General features: G+C 33.2%; 1 protein-coding gene across 2 annotated transcripts in view; it reads right to left on the reverse strand.

The window, feature by feature from the left end:
• Positions 1-7,632: 7,632 nt before the first annotated feature.
• Positions 7,633-20,455, reverse strand: part of LOC127996712 (glypican-6-like) — a 247,772-nt gene continuing 234,949 nt past the window's right edge. The window contains exons 7-9 of one of the 2 annotated variants that reach the window (XM_052591977.1): positions 14,679-14,809; positions 11,153-11,328; positions 7,633-9,418 (exon numbers count right to left, since the gene is read on the reverse strand). In XM_052591977.1, coding sequence (XP_052447937.1) covers positions 9,219-9,418; positions 11,153-11,328; positions 14,679-14,809 — 507 coding nt within the window. In that variant the 3' untranslated portion in view covers positions 7,633-9,218. The remainder of the gene's footprint in view (positions 9,419-11,152; positions 11,329-14,678; positions 14,810-20,455) is intronic. The other variant, XM_052591971.1, reaches the window with a different exon arrangement.

The following is a 20,455-nucleotide window of genomic DNA, read 5'->3' on the forward strand; positions in this document are numbered from 1 at the left end:
CAGAGATCTCCACCTTGACCCTGTTAACTGCCCAGTTGGTACAGATCTGGAGTTTTTACAAGCTAGGCTCTCTGCGGGGTTATCCCACTCCACCTTAAAGGTGTACGTGGCGGCCATAGCTGCTTTCCATGTCCCTTTCAATGATCAGTCAGTGGGTAGACACCCTAGTTACACGTTTCCTCCGAGGTGCACTGAGGCTGAGACCTCCAGTACGGTCCCGTATTCCCCCCTGGGATTTGGTTGTGATTCTAGAGGCTCTTTATAAAGCTCCATTCGAGCCAATACAAGATATCTCAGATAGACATCTGACACTTAAAACTGCCCTGCTACTGGCAATCACCTCACTAAAAAGAGTTGGAGATCTCCAGGCCCTTTCGGTGGCCCCTACTTATCTAGACTTTGCCCCTGGTATGGCCAAAGCATTCTTATACCCTCGAGCGGGTTATGTTCCAAAGGTTCCCTCTGTTACACCACAACCTATCGTACTGCAGGCCTTTTTTCCTCCTCCCTTTCGGGAGCCAGACCAAGAGAAGCTAAACTGTATGTGTCCAGTGCGAGCACTGAACGCATACGTCCACAGAGCTGCCCTGTGGAGGAAGTCCGACCAATTGCTTGTTTGCTACGGTCCTACTAACAAGGGTTCTCCTGCCACCAAGCAGACCCTTAGTCGTTGGATAGTCGAGGCTATCAACGTCGCCTATGAGTCCTCTGGTCTTCCCCCTCCTTTGGGGGCCAAGGCTCACTCTACTCGGGGTATGGCGGCCTCCAAGGCCTTCTCAGCAGGTGTGTCCCTCTTGGACATCTGCAACGCTGCGGGGTGGTCCACGCCCTCTACATTTGTCAGATTCTACGATCTTGATATGCGAGCCACTCCGGGCTCTTCTGTTCTCTCGCCTTAGCTGTGCTCTCCGGATACACACTGGGCAGGGATTTGGTAGTCTGGCAGCATTGGTATATCGTTGTCGACGCAGCTCGAGTTCCCGAAAAGGAACGCCTCAAGGTTACGCATGTAACCCTAGTTCCTTGAGGGAATGAGACGCTGCGTCTCAGAGCCATACTCCCGGCACCCCTGCCGGCACTTGCTTCCCTACTCGAAGCTGAAGCCAGCTGCACGGCACATGTTTATATAGCTTCCTGGTCGCTACGTCACCCCGCTCCGTGACGTCACACCCATCCATTGGACAGATTGCACACGATATTCAGAGTCGGTCTCGTCAGGGACGTTCCCCAAAGCGTTGTCGACGCAGCGTCTCGTTCCCTCAAGGAACTAGGGTTACATGCGTAACCTTGAGGCGTTTTAATGCGTTATAATATTTGCATATTGTGGTAATAGCTTTTAAGATTATGTTGATTTATAATATACAATGAACACAAACCACTTAACTTACATTGAATTCAATTTTCCCAAAGTTATATGTTACAGATCTTGCTATTGTTAACTTGTAGACAAAGATCTCTTACAACAACAACGACAATAAAACAATAATATGTATATATATTTAATTTAATTTAATTTATTTAATTTATTTAATTTATGCATTTAGCAGATGCTTTTGTCCAAAGCGACTTACAGTGCATTCAGACTATCAATTGTTACATATTTTTATATATATAGCCAAGCAGCCTAAATTAGGTGGATTGAACAAGGTGTTTATTGCATGTTATAAATCCTACACATAAAAGTTATAATCACAAATAAGAAAGTTTTATAATGTATTATAACTGTTGTTATGATTATTTATGAGACAGATAGACAGAACAGTCTCTATGTTTAGTATATGTTTATACTAAACATACAGTATATTTTATACGTTATGTAATGTGCTATATATTATGTTATATGCTAAACATATAGTATGTTTAGTATATGTTTAGTATTGGAAGGATTAAGGCATCAAAAATTTGGTCATGCTGAATAATGTCCTTTATATGTACTAAACAGCCAATATTCTGCAAGCTAATAAGGAACTACTTAAAAGTGAGAATTTGGCCTTAAAATAAACTTTTACAATCAGAACCAATTTACTAATGTTGACAAATGAGACCTTATTCTAAAGTGTTACTCAGATTTGTGTTAGATATGGATTTAATATGTTTACCTAGAGATAATTAACAGGTTTGTTTTTTAAGAGTCAAATAATGCAAATGGGTGTTGATTCCACATGTAGGCTAATGAAGGGTACTGTATAAGCTTAAATAATACATAGACAAAGAGATTAACCTATTTTTTATTTTTCATCAGTTAGTGTTCCCAGAAATAACTCTGTGGCAATCGCATTTTATTATTTTATATATATATATATATATATATATATATATATATATATATATATATATATATATATATATATATATATATATATATATATATAAAAATAAAAATAATAATAATAATAATAATAATCATTATATTTTGTTATCAAAAATGTAAGATGTGAGTTTTGTATAATTTGATGGTGTTTTTATTTAGTTTATTATTGTAAATGTATGGTGCAGTGAATTGTAATAAAAGCTTTATTTGATTAATCAACAAAGATTGCTTTATTTTACATATTTAATGATGATCAGATGATTCTGCTGGTAGTCTTTCATCTCTTTCGACTTTTGCTCATGGTTTCAAATTACAAATAAAAAACTTTATCATCTTTTCAAATCAGTCTGACCTCCACCTTGTTTTCCGTGTATGATAAAACAAGAACACGTTTATGTGGAATAATCTTCCGGTGGGGAAACATCCGTATTTAAATTCCCATCTTTAACTTATTTTGGAAATTCATTAGCCTGCATGTGCAATGAAGAACCCATTTGGTTTGTAAACTCTAATGGGACTGGAAAATTGAAAACTCTGATTTAATTTTATTACGCGTTCCCTTATTTCCATGGGAATTACTGTGTCTCCAATATCCCTGTGCTATTAGCTGTAAGTCAAAGGCTATTCCCAATTAGTCTAGAAATGAATAGTATTATGAAACTTTGTAAATTCTGCCCTTAATACCCTTAATATTGTGCCCTTCCCTTTTTACCACCCACTATCTCTTAAATAAATTAAGTCAGCATATAAATGAACTGGAATTGGGTCTGTTTTTGAAAAAGGGAAAGGCAGCAGACTTGGCATGCCATTCATGTTAAACCCGGAAAATCATTGAGGGAAAGCAGATTGCAGTCAGAACCGGGAATCATCAAACAAGTGCAGTGCTCAAATGGCTTGCCAAGTATCTGTAACTCTTGATTAAGTTATACTTGTGTTGCCTTACAGCAACAACTTAATGCATGACATTTTATGATCCATTTATTTTAATATCTAACGCTATTTCTACTGTCAAATGGGATATTGTCTTTCTGTAGACATTATTTCTCTTCCCAAACTGAGTGATCTACCTAAATAGAGAGCACAGGTGCACAGATATGTGGGAGTACAAAGCAGGGCTGAGTTTCCCAAAAGCTTAAGCCTATGAAGTTCGTAAAAACGATCGTCTGTTTCCAAAAGCATCATAACTTAAAATTATCATAATATGAGCGACTATGCAACTTCTGTGTGTTAATATTGGAGACATAGTAATTTCCATGCAAATAAGGGAACGCGTAATAAAATTAAATCAGAGTTTTCAATTTTCCAGTCCCATTAGAGTTTACAAACCAAATGGGTTCTTCATTGCACATGCAGGCTAATGAATTTCCTAAAAGGTTGACATTACTGTACAATCATCATGTCCAATGAGTTGCAATTGTTTAAAATGTTATAAAAGATTGTGTATTTAAAAGCTGACATTACAGTAAACTTTAAGGCCATTTAGTATAAGATACTTATATAAACACCAGTAATGTAAGGTTTTTGAGTGTTGAGTTTTCGGTTAAAGTATAGAGAGAATTAAAATGTTTAAAAGCGCAGTGATGCTCATTTGGTGAAGTGTCCTGGGTTTTTATTATTGTATGTAATTTGATTTGGTGGATCCACAAGTAAAAATAATCATTAATATCATTACAGTATTATGCTGACACTAATTAGAGATATGTTCTTGAAAGGTTTTGTGAGAAGTTGGACAAATTCACTTACAAAGCTGAATACAAAAACATGATGTGATTGTGAGAGTAGCTTCATTATAAGATGACCTCTCCTTGAGTTCAAAACTCTCACAGAATATCATCTATGAGTGAGTAGTGTAAAATAACCAGTGGCTAATGTTCATTTGAAGCAGATCTCAAACGACAGCCATCCCCAAAAGTCCATTTATATACAGAAATATTGCAGCTTAAAGACCATTTACACTTTGCTCTGGATTATTTTAAGTGTTCATTGTCAAAACTAGTCTTCTGAAATGTTAATTTAAGTTTCTGACTTATTGGGTACTGAGTATACCAATGCGCATATATATATATATATATATATATATATATATATATATATATATATATATATAACATTTTCCAGCCTAATGCAACGCAATCAGCAGCACCTATCCATATACAGTACTGTAGGAAAAATGTGGCTTCCACAATGAACATGCATGTGCAGAAATGTTTTATAATCACTTACAGCTAAGGACAGGTGTCTAAATGGATCACTTTGTGCCTGCATGTGCACATAAATCTAATCTAAATTTGCAATTGAAGGTTTGTCCAATGTTTTTTTTTTTTTTTCATGACAAGTGAAGAAATCACATCAACAAAGGCCTTGGTTTCCAGTCAATTGTTTTGGGAGAAGTGGTTCATTAAAATTGGAATAGGTGGTTACAGCAGCATTGCAGCACAAATATATATTTATAATTTAGCAGAGCCATGTGCAATGAGAGAGAAATACTGGATGCTGTAACAATATTGGAAATAAATATGGTGAACGCATGTTAATGGGTTGTTCTCGCTGACTGTGCAAAAACAAACATAACATACAACCAAATTATGGATTTTTCTAATGAATCAATTGGTTTGGATCAGATGACACACTTATTCACCGAACCTCAATTTAATAACGTTTTATGATCTAATCACACATTTTTTTTTTTTTTTTTTAAGATGTCATTTCATTCAGCTTACCCATTAAACCATAAACACTTCGTAGGCATTTAATTATTCCTTAAAGCTTGATTGATTTGATCACATCAGCATTTCCAATGAAATCTGGTTTGACCCGCAAAAAAGAATGGATTAATGGTGCATGATACAATAAAGATCTCATGAGTGTTACCAGCATATATTAAAATACCTTTAATTAATGATTAACTTCATTACTTAAATACGTGATGGAAGTTTACATGCACAAACATAAATGAAAACAATGTATTTTTTTTTTCATATAAAATGTTTATTTGCACCCCTTCATTACTTATCTGTATATAAGATAGAGTTAAAAAATCCAAATATGCAACCCATTTAGTACTTAAAAAACACAAAACAAACTGTAAGGCATGTCTGCTTGCACGACATAAACGTTGGATTAAAACTTCACGTATGGTAGCTCAAAGCAGCGTGCTTCAGTGGGAACAATGTTCACTTTCAGACAACAATCTTCTCAAAGTATATTCAACATATTTGACATGGCTTGTACTTGATTTTTTCTTGTTTTGTCACGCTTATGAAGTTCTAATTGTGGAACACAATTTCAAAGTGCAATGTGGAACAAGAAAATAAATTCAAGAGAGTGATTGGATCTGGTTTGTATTCATCAAACACATTAAAATATCAAAATTAAAAACCATTTGTCCATTTGACAGAGGGATATCTTAGTCTTTGCATCCTCCGAGACCATTAAAATAGGCGATACTGTTGAATCGATATCATCTCCACATGAAAGAGGAAAGCCAAATACATTCAGACCACAAGTAGAAACACTCAAGCTATTGGGAAAAGTTTAACATGACATGCTTCATCTTCAGTTTCTGACAGTAGCGCACAAGAAAGGAGGGCAATGGAAAAAATAAAAATAAAAAAAATGTTTTTTGCACTAATGTGCCCCTTTGTGACATATTTAGCTACCAGCCCTTTTGGGACCCTCAACCACTTTTAAGACTTTTCAATTGTGTCTTCCTTGCATTCACATCCAACACTTAAAATCAACATAAAATGGCCTATTTTACTTCTGTAATTTTAATTTTCAAGGAGGAAGATATATTTTAAAATGAATGTTTTTATTTAGTCCTCATGTTGTGTTCTCATCATTTTCCCAAACATTGCCAAAATGATATGCATTTTCTTACGTTACAGTTTTGAATTTGTACTTGAATTTTTACATCTATTAAAAACATTTTCCCATCAGTTTAGTTTAGTTTTCATTACTGTTCATTTAATTACAATTATTTTTGGTGTTTTTTTTTTATTATTATTTTTGGGCCAAAGTTAGTTCATTAACTATAATTATGTCTAATGAGTTGTACATGTTGTAATACATTGTGTGTTTTAAAGGTTTTAAAGGTTGATCAAAGCTGACACTACACAAGACTTTTAGGTGACAGTTTTAAAATAGATCATATAAAATAAACTGTATGAATAATTTACCAATCTCTCTCTCTCTCTCTCTCTCTCTCTCTCTCTCTCTCTCTCTCTCTCTCTCTCTCTCTATATATATATATATATATATATATATATATATATCATCTCTTGATAATTTTGAGATGCATGAGCTGTGAGGCCTATGATCAATCAGTTTAAAAATTGTTTAAAAATGCAAAACCTGCGCTAACTGAAAGAAAACAAAATTGATAAAAAGATTCAATCCTAGATTAGGTGATAATAGAGCAGAATGACAGATTTACACACAATTTTAAAAGGCTGGTGATTTTTGACTGGGAGCACCAAATTAGGTAAAAGATTTTCAGCTCAACACAAGGGCTAGGAACATGTTATAAAGCGAACAGGGTTCGGAATCTGACATCATGTTGACTTTAAGACACAGCCGCGTGATCGACCTTTCTTCAACGTGCCCTCTCTCTTGGCTCACTGAATTTCTCATTTTCCAAAACCCACCGAGGTGCTTTCTGAGCCTTTCTGGGAAGACAAAAGTACCCAGGCATGAGCAAAAAGCACACAGTCTTCTGCTGTCTGTCCTGCCTTCAAAACCAGGAGCAGCGGAGCATCGCCAGACTCTCTCTCTCTCACTTCCAAATTTCCTTTTTTTTCTTCTTTTTTTTTTAAAGATGTTTGTGTCTATATTCCACATGGCACCCATCCTCACTGATACTTCAATTCAACCTTCACGCATCTATGAGAAGAGGACATTAGAGGATCTTTTAGCATCTTTTCATTTCAGTGATGAAAAGAGTGTTTTAGCAGGCGGCTTTGAACATAAAGAACAGCTTTACAGCTCTGGATGAATGCACGGTGTCCTTCCATAAACGATAAGTTGTTTGGAGAGGCTGTCATAAAACGATACATTAACACATGCCAGCATTCATAACGGGAGGCCTGGTAATTCTGTCAATGTGTAAATCGGATTTGAATTGCACTGGATCAAATCAAGAAAGAGCCCTTGTAACATTCATAGTGACTCAAACTTACTGGGCCTCATTTGTGAAACATGAGCATAACAGATTTCAATGTCAATATTTTATTTTATATATATATATATATATATATATATATATATATATATATATATATATATATATATATATATATAATGGAATTTTAGGAATTTACTCACCAATGGATCCTCTGCAGTGAATGGGTGCCGTCAGATGGAGAGTCCAAACAACTGATAAAAACATCACAATAATCAACTAGTAATCCACATGACTCCAGACCAACAATTAACATCTTATGAAACCAAAGATTGTGTGTTTGAAACAAATTCATCAAGACTAATGTATTGGACTATTATGAAGGTTTTTTTTTTTTTTTTTATCAGCTGTTTTGGACTCTCATTGTGACGGCACCCATTCAGTGCAAAGTATCCACTGTTGAGCGAAAATGATGTAGTGCATTTTTTTTCCCCAAATCTGTTCATAATGCAAATAAAAAGAATAATTTTGTCGACATCATTATATAAAATAGATGTATTTATACATTGCTTATTTACATGCAGATTTAATCTGCTGTAGTTTCATGAATGAGGCCTGTTGATTCAAAACAAAGTAATTTTACAAATGTACACATAAATGTTTATAAACGAAACGCTGATATGTTAAGCTACATATAAAGAAAAAAAATAAAAATAAATGTTGATGAGTAAATGAGTGTTATGCATACATAATTGATTACAATGAGATGTATAAACTACAAATAACTAATATTTGTAAAGTAAATTAATGAATTTCCTCCGCAAAGAGCTAAATTTTGTTAGATTTTGTTAGATATGCGCTTTTGAATAAAAGATGCTAACTGGTAAAGCCAAAATATATAATTATATTAGAAATATAAATAAATCTTTCTCTGTAAGAAAACATTTTATATATTAAAATTAGGATAATTTATTTCGAATTAAGCAGGAGCAGTCCTCTGTAAAACCTGACCTTCACGATCACCTAAAACCATCTTACAAAATCTTACAAAAATTACCTTAAATTTCCATAAGCCTAGCAAAACAATTAAAATAAATAAATAAAATAATGAAAAGAAACAAACGGAAAAAAAAATAATTATAAAGCTTTACAATTGTGTGAAAATCAATTAAGTGTTACTGAAAAAACATTTACTCGGGACCTTCCCATGCATTCTCACAGTGGTACATAAACAACGTGATTTATATAGTTTTTTATTGTTTCTTTTTCTTTATAACGTCTCTTTTTTTTCTTTTTTTTTATCGTACAATTATTTAGGAGGGGTGAAACATTAAGAAAAAACAAAACAGAAAAAAACCCACCAGAGCGTACTTTGGCGTCTCATTTATGCAGTATAAAAGGAAAGCAAAAATATAGATTTTCATATTTTCCCATTCTCTTCCAAAAAAGTAAAGCAATCCCATTTGCATGGTGACTACTTTTCACCCCGAAAAGTTTGTTTTTCTCTTAAATTCATTTAGAAATGAGAGGCCAAAAGAGAAGCTGCTTCTGATTGCACCAAGCATTCTTTGGAACAAGCAGGATGCAAAGGTCTTTGCTCGCTCTTCCTTCTCCTCACACCTAGCTATTTAGCTTGCTCTCCTTTTTCATGGGTTATTTCTTGATATTTTTTATTACCATTTTATTTATTTTTTTGGAAACGTCCAGTCCAGTTATGGAAAGGCTAAGAGCGCGAGCGACACTGCGTCTGTCTCAAACGTCCGTGTGGCTGCTTGCCGCCTACTGCCATTATCTCAGCCACAGCAGCAGCCATGTGAGGGCCGTTACTGCCGCTAGTAACTGCAACATAGGCTTTTGCTGATGGGCCGCCTCATCAGTTGGTGGTTGTGGGTCGCTTTTGTCTGCTTCCAGCATCGGGGGCTCCGTGTGGACCACTTCAGGCTCAGTCGTGAAGCCACTTCCACTGCCTGAGCCACTCTCCTCATCACCTGACATAAAGAAGCAAAGCAAATTGCTGAAAAAAAGAAGGTTCAGTACAATGGAAAATTGGTAAATAGAAATATTAAGGACAGTCAACTTCGGTGTCAAAAAAAAATTACATAAAATAACAAAATAAATAAAATAAAAAATAAATAAATAAAATACATTTAGGACTTACATTTAGTACTGCTAGTTTTCACTTTTTTCGAAACCTTATAAGTTAAAATGAATAAATGAATGAATGAATAAAAATAATGTTATATTTTATGCTTTAAGTGTGAAATATTACAAAAAGTCAAATATGTTCACATATTATCTATTATTGTTTTGTTTTAGTATGTTATAAGAAGAATTATTATTTTTATTCTAACATTACATTTTACATTATATATGACACTTGATGTTTAATTATTAAAACAGGCTAAATGATTTAAATGATCAATTGTATTTTTTGTATTTTTTTATTATTTCATGATTTCTATTTTTTATATATTTTAAAAGTTCACTTACTACACTTATCTTTTTTTTTATAAAATTATATATATAAAATTATATATATATATATATATATATATATATATATATATATATATATATATATATATATATATATATATATATATATATATATAGGATGTGTGTGTGTGTTATTAGTATTATTTGTCTCTTTATGATAAATCACTTGTTGTGTTTCTTATTTGTAAGGGCTTGATGATTGCTATACCTTTTTTATTTATTTTTTTAAATACATATTATCAATTGCTAAAAGTTTACATTATATTTCCAATTTATTATCTTTATTTTATTAATTTGTTGATTTCTGAAATGATTTGCTGATTCCTTGTATCATTACTTGGTCCTCATATAGGTTTAGAGTTACTTCAGATCATACATAAATTGCACCCGAGGATGTAAATATTCCTGGATCATTTAGCGTCATATGTGACCCAACCCTCCATTATCATAATTCAGCTTCCCGTTGTTGTCAGTCGCAACCGGTTTTATGTTTCTGACAGACGCATGATCTCATTTCACTGAGTCTGGCAGAGGGTCTAGACTGCGCATGATGTTTTCTAATACCGTCTTATGATTAATGGAGCTGGCGGCCGTTTGAGGGGTGGGTGGGCCTCTTTACAGGGAATATCACATGCTGGAGAGCTTTTGCATCAGAAACGGGTGTAAATGTACATGCCAGTTTGGGTTTATTTTTACCTGTGCAATTAAATATATTTTCATCTATGCATAGATTTAAGAAAGCCAGATCTAGGTTGAAACCAAAATAAGTGTCAATAACGGAATATATGGTTCATGACTTAAATACCAATGCATTCTCAATCCTTTACACATTTGAGCTATTTGTGTACCATAATATTGCACTAAAAAAATAAAAAATAATATATATATATATATATATATATATATATATATATATATATATATATCAAAACACAAATGTAAGTTGCTTTGCATAAAGCATCTGCCAAATGCAAATACGTAAATCTTTGTATTTCTGATGGCATCTCACGTATAAGTTATTCATTGTTTGATTGTTATTAGGATGGACCAAAAAAAAAAAAAAAAACTTAACATGCGTTTAACATTAATGATTGCAATTTGAACACATTTATATTTTGAATTTTTCATACACAATCAATTGCTAAATTATATATATATATATATATATATATATTTTTTTTTTTTTAATCATATCAGGGTGCATCATCTGTACTGAAATGACTTACTGGAGTCTTGGAAGTAGACGTCTTTGCCATTGTAGGCGTTTCGCAGCTTGTTGGTCATCACTCGCAGGGTCATGATCTGCTGTCTGATGAAGGTGTCTGGTCTAGTGATGTCCACTTCCACCTCTGGGTTATTGAGCTGGTTCGTAAGGCCATCTTTTACAACTTCAGGGAAATATCTGGAAATCAACAAGCAAACATTTGGTGGGAATATTTTAATCACAAGTGTTCACAGTTGGGGCTCACCAAACACATAAATGATTCACTTTTTGTGAATCTATAATTTGATATAATCATAGCGACTCAAATGCAAATGCATTTATGTGCAAAAACCTAATAAATTAAACAAAATTCATAATTTATTCAAACACATGCCCGAATTGCGTGCCTTTAAATGCATTTCCTACAGCTGATTAGAATAAAACCTGGTGCATTTGAGGCGGTCACGTGATTAAGTGTTGTTGTTGACTCAAGCATGACCCCATCAGGAGCGACTTTAGCAGGATCAGCACCTCTCACATTCACATTAACATGCCCTGCAGCTCTACATTGTGTGCAGAATGACTTCAATTGTAATATTCACTTGCACTATGTGCATCGGAAGTCAGCGTTTTTACATAGTCCTCCGTTGTATGACAAGAATAATGTGAGGCTGCAGGCTGCACTTTCACCTATAGCGTGAAAATCACCTTGGTTGTAAAGGTGCAAACATTATAACTAGATCTGCATTTCTTGAAGGAAGTGTTGTGCTTGCAAGGCAGCTAATGAATGTGTTAACATTTTAGTTAAGCAAAACAGAAAGATGCTTTGCGTTGACGTATTATAAAGCAGATAACATTCTGTTCCATGTTTATATAAAGATGGACATTAGAATAGGATTATATTTTCACTTATTTATCCATCTATTTAAATTTAGTGTAATTAACCGAGCAGTCTTTTAAAAAAAAAATCTCTTTATCTTTTAAATCACAAGAGTTATTATGTTTCTGCTTAATTAAAGTCTAAATGAAAAAATAAATACATAAAACATGCTTTAAAGGCATACAATATGAAATTTCAATATGACAAAATATGAAATGAGAATAAGTTGAAAAGAATATACAATATGAACATATACATTATGAAAATACATTGAAAAGAAATCACAATGCAATATGCAAATGCTGTAATAACACTGTTGTAAATGAATGGATCATCATTCTAACAATGTCAGTGGGAAATTTTCAATCTTTAAAATGATTTAATTTATTTAAATAATTTTATTAAACATTATGAATCCATGCAACCAGATCCTGCCTAAAATAAAATAAAAAAAGTTCACTGCGATGAAGTTTAAAATGAAAAAAAAAAAAAAAAATATATATATATATATATATAGTTAAACTTTATTTAACATACATTTATTTGAATTTTTTGAAAGTCCATGTAACAAGTTTCTGTCTGAAATTAAATTAAAAACTGCAAACAGGATTAAAGTAAGAAATTATAGTCAAAACTAATTTATTTAAATAAATGTACTTGATTTTATTGAACATTATAATTACAAACATTACCAGTCTCTACCTAAAACTAAATAAACAAGGATAAAGTAAAAAATAAAAGTATAGTCACAATTATCTTTCCAATTATCCAGTTTGTAGAGTCTGTGATTCACACTGAATTATGTGCATGTATCATTTTGCCTTTATTGAATTTCTGCCTCTTTATCTGAACCCTGTGAGTCAGTATAAACACATGTTGGAGCATTATGCATGCATCAAACTCTACTGAGATCTAATCTCCTAATAAGCGCTTTAGCAGGAGGTAATTGTTTGTGTCTAATTAATATTTCAGGTGGTGCTTTGTGGAAAAAATAAATAAATGAAACTTGTTGAATGCTCCCAGGTTGCGGCATCACAAATGTGCTCCTATTCAAATTCAATCCATGTGGTTTTTAAGCAGTAATTAGCCAATAATGAGACTGTTGTACTCCATAGAGAACAGATCTGGCAGAGAGAAAAAAAAAAAATTAAAATTAAAAAAATAAATCACATGCATTTTACCTCCACCTGCTCTAATTATTTGTGTTACTTTGTCTTTTTGGTACTCGGTATATATATATACAGTCTTTACACAATAAGGGTCATTTACATGATGAGGCTGCATGGAAAGAAAATGAAACACATCTTAGATGGCACCATCTGCTGATATTATCACTTGTGGAGGACTAAAAAGTGGACAAGTTTTCTGCCAAGTCGTCTGGCTTATTGTCAAAGGCGGGCAGACGGAGTGACATACATCATGGCATATTCCAGTGAGATGAAGTGAGATGAAGTGAAGGGATGAACTGAAGCGACTGTAAAACCACCGGTCTCTCAGTCCATTCAAAAGTAGTGGTCAACCTATATATCGCCAAGGCCGATATATCAGCCGATATTTGCCATTTTTCAAATACCTGCATGGCCAATAAATTTATCTGCTTTGTCGATGTGTTCAAGGCGAGACTTTTATTTAGACTGCGCTGAGAGCGGCAGTGCCTCAGCACACGCAGTGCTCACACTCTCTCTTGAACATCATCGTCGTTAATAGTTCTGTCTAATACGGATTGAAGTCTGTTTAATAATCAGATAGAATGGTTAAACAAAGGAATTAATGCATATTAAAGTATCATAATGGTTGCTTTTATATTAGGCCTATTAATCATATAAAGGAAAGCATTATAATACTTTATCATTTGCCATCACCATTAAGCAATATACGCATTTATATACAGTAATTTAAACAAATTTTGGAATGACTAATCAACATTTAATTTCACAAACCTCGCAAACTTGGTCAAATCCAGCTGTGAGATCTTGTGAAGTGTGCATTTTTAGTCAGCATGATCACGTGTTCTCTGCGTGATGGTCAGTCCGTGAGAATTGAATGCTTTAAACTTTAATCTTATATGATTTCAAATTGTGCTGTGCTTTATGCATTTGCCCTCTGTCATGTTCAAGTCATTTTCTCTGTGTGCTGTATGTAAAATGAGGGTTTCCTTGGCTTTATTTGATTCCCAATGCACACAAACTTCCCAGCATAGTGAGTGCCCTGTTGGTTACAATGTTTACTTTATCTTTAATTAATTTTAATTAAATATTTATTTATTTGTAAAAAAAATAAATAAATAAAAATACTGTCATTTAAAGTATATTTTTTAATCCATTGTCAAATGATTTCAATTTTCTTAAATAATAATAATAATAATAATAATAATAATAATAATAATAATAATAATAATAATAATAAATTTTATTGGCTTAATTATTATATTATGATTATATTTTTATTTATTTATTTATTTATTTATTTATTTATTTATTCATTCATTCATTCGACTAATATTTTATTTTATTTTTATTTTTTTACAGCAATCTTGTATTCTGCCAACAGTGTGATTTGTATCTGCCTATGACTTAATATCAATACAATTCCCATGGAAAGTTTGATTGAAACACAACAATCTGCAATGTGACCCAAGGGAATCTGTGTCTGAAGGTGACTGTTGTACCTTCCCTTTGTGTGACTGTTCCAGCACTGCTCCTCATCTGGGTCAGCCACTTCGTCCTCTGTGCAGATACTGTCTGGCAGTGATGACCAGAATTTCTTCGACTCCTTCAGCTTCTCCTTAATGTCGATCACCTGTAATAATCAGGCACAGAGAATGATATTAGCATATGCAACACCACAAAATACATAGAGAGAATAAACACATTTTAAACTGAGGGATGGATTGAGTTGGGATTTTTATAAAGTAGGGAAAGATGAGGCCATCAAATTGCATGGAAATCTATTTTTTGGCTCGCCACACAGTTTACTTTTTCAGTTTCAACACTGTAGGATAATTCACTGGGGAGCAGGTGGAAGTCTAATCCTCCTCTAAGCTATGTTGGTATTTTCTGTACCAACCAGAAGGACAGATTTTCAGACTGACTGAACGGGATCTCTGGAATCTCTTCTCAACCCACCATGGCGTAGTGAGAGGTTCATAAATTGGACTAATTTGCAGGCATTATGCCAAGATTTATCTGTAAAAAAATGCCTAGAAATGTCTAGTCAGTTGTCAGATGTGTCACTGGTTGTCTATTTCACTCATAACATGCCTTATTAAATGGCTGCTGTTGTTCAACTTTCTAGACATGCACAATATGTATACTATTTATTGGCTAGCAGTGCTTGTCAAGGCAAGAATCACTATTATTATTTCTTAAAATTGGATTAACGACACCAACAACCACCGAATTCAAATAATACAACATTTGCAATGTTTCTATCACTTTCACAGTCTTTTTAGTGATTCTTTCTGCAAGTTACATCATTGCACCAGTAAGCAGATATAAGTGACCCTATTTGAGTGAGTCAGTTATTAATTCAAACAATTTGCGTAAAAAAAAACCCTGATTCAGTCATGAACAAAACAACTGGCTATCTTTATTAGCCTATTGTGAAATCATTAACTTAAATGATTAAGTCATTAATTTGATCAATTTGTTCAAAACAATGATTCATTCATGGAACAAAGTTTTATAAAATGAAAAACATTGCATTTCAGTTTTTTTTTTTTCTTTTTTTTTTTCCCGATTAATTAATTACAAGCATTTTACCTGCTTCATTAATAATTATAAGGCTACCTTATTATTTGAAGTTTTGAGATTTTTAGAATGCACATTAAATTATTTTCATCAACTGGTTTACAGAGCTTTACAGGAAAAAAAAAAAAAAACTGCTTTAGATTTTCGCTATACAGCAACAATTTGGTCACATTTTTGCATTGGTCTGAACAAAAATGCCAGACAGGCTGAATGGAAATGTAAATCAATTGTCTGATAGTAGATAGCGCATATGGAACAGCAACAATAGAGCTGTTTTCTAGTAACCTCTGCAAAGCAGTGCTGCACTTATACAACTACTTTATTAAGAGGTAAGACATTACACAGAGGGAAGGTGAAAGGCAAACCTTGGAAACTTTTGAAAACTGTCAGCTCCCACGTATGCATTCATATAAATTAATTCATTCAAACATTCTTTCATATAATTTCTATCTGCACTCTGCCTTCCACCATGTTTTCACATAAAATGATACCTATGCTGCATGTTGCATCTGCATGAGACTGTTACTTTGCATTTGCTGAACAGCATTTACAGTGGGTTTTCCAAAAATGTGAAATATAAAACGGTTATACTAATCGTCAGAACTTTTTATTGTGGTTTATTGTCAAACTGGTAACCACTTCATCCCTACACTTAACCAATGAACTGAAGCATTTACAAACACAGATTCACTTAGGGACAAAATACCTGACTGTAATTGTGAGTGAGTCATTGAATTATTCATTCATTTGATTCGCTCAGAAATGTTGAATTATTGGAGTAACAATATACAAAATAATTGCTGGTAGTGTGTCAAAACTTTATGTTACTCAATATTAACTTCTTGTTTATTGAACTGCTATATACAAACCCTCTTGCTGATATTGCTTGAATAATACAGCTTGTTTCATAACTTGGTCCACAATGTTTCATGTGGCCTGACTTTTTCTAAGTGATTAGATTCGATTATTTAATGGTTCCTTAATGGACCATAAAACAAAATATTACAATAAATGCAATAAAAATCACCTTGCAAGTTCACCTAAGCACCCCAGCCTGAATCATGGTGTGTCCACAGAAAATTTGCTAACTTGATCCATTCTGTGTGGCTAAACCTGGTGAAGATTCCTTTAAAAAACTTCCATCGAGTGTTTAGTAGATAATATACTCACTTTTTCTGGTTTGTATGAGGTGTACCTTCTAGGTCAAAGTAAAATGACCTCAGACGGTCTTCACTCAACCAAAGGCATATTGTATTATTTATCTACCTTATACTGTTACTACCTTTTGTGCAAGAGAGAATTAGCTTGTGCTCAGACATTACAAAATCATCGATAAAAGCTTGCCTTCTAGTACAGTACATCACCAAATCTGGGCCCAGAGATTCAGATGTGTGCATATTGATTTTATTAATGAAATGCACAACACTCCAGAAAGCAAACAGACTGATTCTTATCAGTGCAGGCTTCATACTGATCTGATGCAAGATACTGTATACGTTACACTTTGTAGGGGATAATAAAGGTGAAAAATAAAGTGACTTGTGTTAGGGTTTCAGCACAATTCTCAATAGCCTTCATATGGTACGAGTCATATCAAGCATTTTATAATGCCACTGTCAAAACAATATCTAGTCTAGGCATACCTTTTTGTGCATTTACTGAACATTTGTGTAATGGCAACGACATGTGTTGACGACTGAGCAGTGATTACAATCAGGTACAAATCACTGCACCATGTTACTGACGTTATCGTTAACCACTTTCACACAAGCACACAATGGGTCTCATTCATGAAAAACAAGCAGAACGAATTTTTGTGTAAATCGCGTAAAGTGGTTTTGGCGTAAATTCTCGGATTCATTAAAACGTTCATATTTTCCAAATGTTAGTTGGTACGAAAGAAATCTACACCTGCTCCCAGCCACACCTAAATAGTGCGTTTAACGTCTGAACGTTTTGCTCATTAATACGGTTGCATTTTAATTCACCTTAATCGGGTACATATTTACACAGCATTTTGAAAAAAAATATTATATATATTAATTACATACGGTTTTTCTTTTAACTTTTATTATGAGAGCCAGTAATAGGATCTGTAATATGCTGCCAAACTTCCTTTTTTAGGACCTGATACGCCACTAGTACGCTTGAAAATAAAATGTGGCGTTTTGAATGAACTTCTGATAATAAAACTTCAATTTTTGCAGCTGAGAAATGTTTCTTTTTCAGTCGCTTTTGAGAAGACATGTTGAAATCCTTCGTTTGGTGTCATATTATGATGCTCATATATAGTTGTCAGTCGGATTTAATAGGCGGGATTTATGGTAATTGAGAGTGAACATGCACGCGCGTCCCATTTACGACTGATTGGAATTCATTAACACACACATTCCACTATCACATCTGACATTTACGAAGTTTTTGTGAATCAGGAGAAGAGTTTTCAGGAAGTTATCTTTACATGCAAATCACTCAGATATTTACTCGTATATTTACGAATGTTTCATGAATGAGACCCAATATATAAAATACACGATGATAAATATAAAAATCAATACACAATACCTATATAAAACACTATTTATTTACACGATTTATACTGAAAGAACTGCTATTACTGCACATTCACTATATAAAATAAAATTTGGTTGTGGCTTCAGTCGAATTCAGTGTGGCACGGTGGTTTATGGGATGAGTAGCTCCTTCGCTCGAAATGAAAATATGTACACAGTCTTGTACCTTTGACTTTTTTGGGATTTTCTCTTAATGTTTTCCCTCGAAACCATATGTTATATGCTTATGAGTTCAGCCGTAGCAGGTTATCCTCGCACATGCTCTAAAACTCTTTAGATACAGATTTTTCTGAAACTCAATGGGAGAAATGAATGGGAAATTTACTTTTCCGCACCAAAGCTCTCTCGGGCTGTGGGCGGGACTGTGATGCTCTATACCAGAGCCTTGGAATAATCATTATGCAATTCGCCATAAATTCCCCATGCTAAGTGACATTAATTCTTGTTGGCACAGGAAACCTGTACACATCCTGTATGTGTCATCATGCGAGTATATTAGGTTTCTAACATACAATAATGATATAATTGGATTAAAAGGTGCTTGATGTCACATTCTGTAGAAATAAGCTGTGCTAAATGATGCCGAGGTTATCTGCGGAGTCAACAGCAACAGCCAGAGGCATGGCATTAAAGAATGTGTATTGACGGCATGCCAGAGTTGGAGACCGCTTTGCCCTTTTTGAAGTGCTAATCTGAGAGCACGGGCTGCAGAGATCTGGAGCAGTTTCACACTGTGCTTTTGGTTAGCATTCATAAGGTGTTAGGCTGGATACTGATATTAACACCTCGGCATGGATGCTTTAGGAGGGTGTTGAAATAAACACAAAACAGTGAAATGTAAAATGAAGGTGGCTGAGACATATAAGGTGATGTTTTTGTTATTAGAATGGGTACATATGAGATTAGATTAACTTTTATTTAAAAAATAAATGGATGAAAAGTTTATTTTTACAAAATACTGACCATGATAGCATGGTAAGTCACCAACCAAAAAAAATATATATTTAAAAAAAAAAAGAAAAATAATTGAATAATCATAATAAATAAATAAAATGACCCTTCTTCTGCATCTCACAAAACAAATAATTTTACAGTAATATATTATTGTAAAAAACTAAAATAAATAAACAAAAATAATAATTATACAATTTTATTTAAAATTTATTTATTAAACATTTATTTATTAAAAACAAATCACTTATGATTTTAAAGTAATCAAAAATATTTTGTAATAAAGTGAATAAAAATTAAAAAGAATAAACAACAGACAAATGAATGCTTCTTCAATTTATGCATTTACAGTAATTATTAAAAATCTAAATGCAAATTTGTAATGCAAAATATAAATATAAATAAAACTAAAAATAATATGGCTCATTTCAAATACTTCACATAAACTGTAATGTACATTCCTCATGTATGAGGATTACTAAACATGTATTTCTGTGCAAACTTTTGGTTTGCAAATGGTCAAATTCTGTGCAAGTTACATTATCAAACATTTATTGCATAAATGGGTAAATCAAGTATCACACCATAAATGGCAACTATATTAGCATCCACACCATGCAACGTAACATTTTGTTCATTATAAGAGAAGTTCACACTACAGTTTTGATGTCTGTCGCTTTAAATGCTTGAGTTTTTCAAAGCATGATGACTCATCATCTGGAAAATAAATAAATGAACAGTAATAAATGTGACTATATTTTTACCATTATATTTTTTTGTCCTTGTTGTGAATGGGCCCTAAGACTAATTCTACATAGATTGTTTATAAAATTGTTCTTACATAAATTGTAGCAATCTGTTTTATAGTTATGTGTTAATTCATAAAACCATTATAGTGTAAATTGTGACATCACGTAGATCGTTTCAACTTATGCAAGTACTTTTTAAATTGTTTGTAAAATTCTTGCACTACTTTATAGCATTCTTCCAGTTTCAATTCATGCATTTTTATGATAAATTCACACAGACGTTTGTTCTGCTCGTGTTTTATGAATGTACACAACTATACTTTTATTTATTTGCATGTATCCAGAGCAAAACCAAATAAAGCATTATGATTTGCACAAACAGATTTGAGAAAAGGCACTATTCAGCAACTACTGTATTGCAGG

This window comes from Carassius gibelio, chromosome A1 (assembly GCF_023724105.1).
Source record: "Carassius gibelio isolate Cgi1373 ecotype wild population from Czech Republic chromosome A1, carGib1.2-hapl.c, whole genome shotgun sequence".
Classification (NCBI taxonomy): domain Eukaryota; kingdom Metazoa; phylum Chordata; class Actinopteri; order Cypriniformes; family Cyprinidae; genus Carassius; species Carassius gibelio.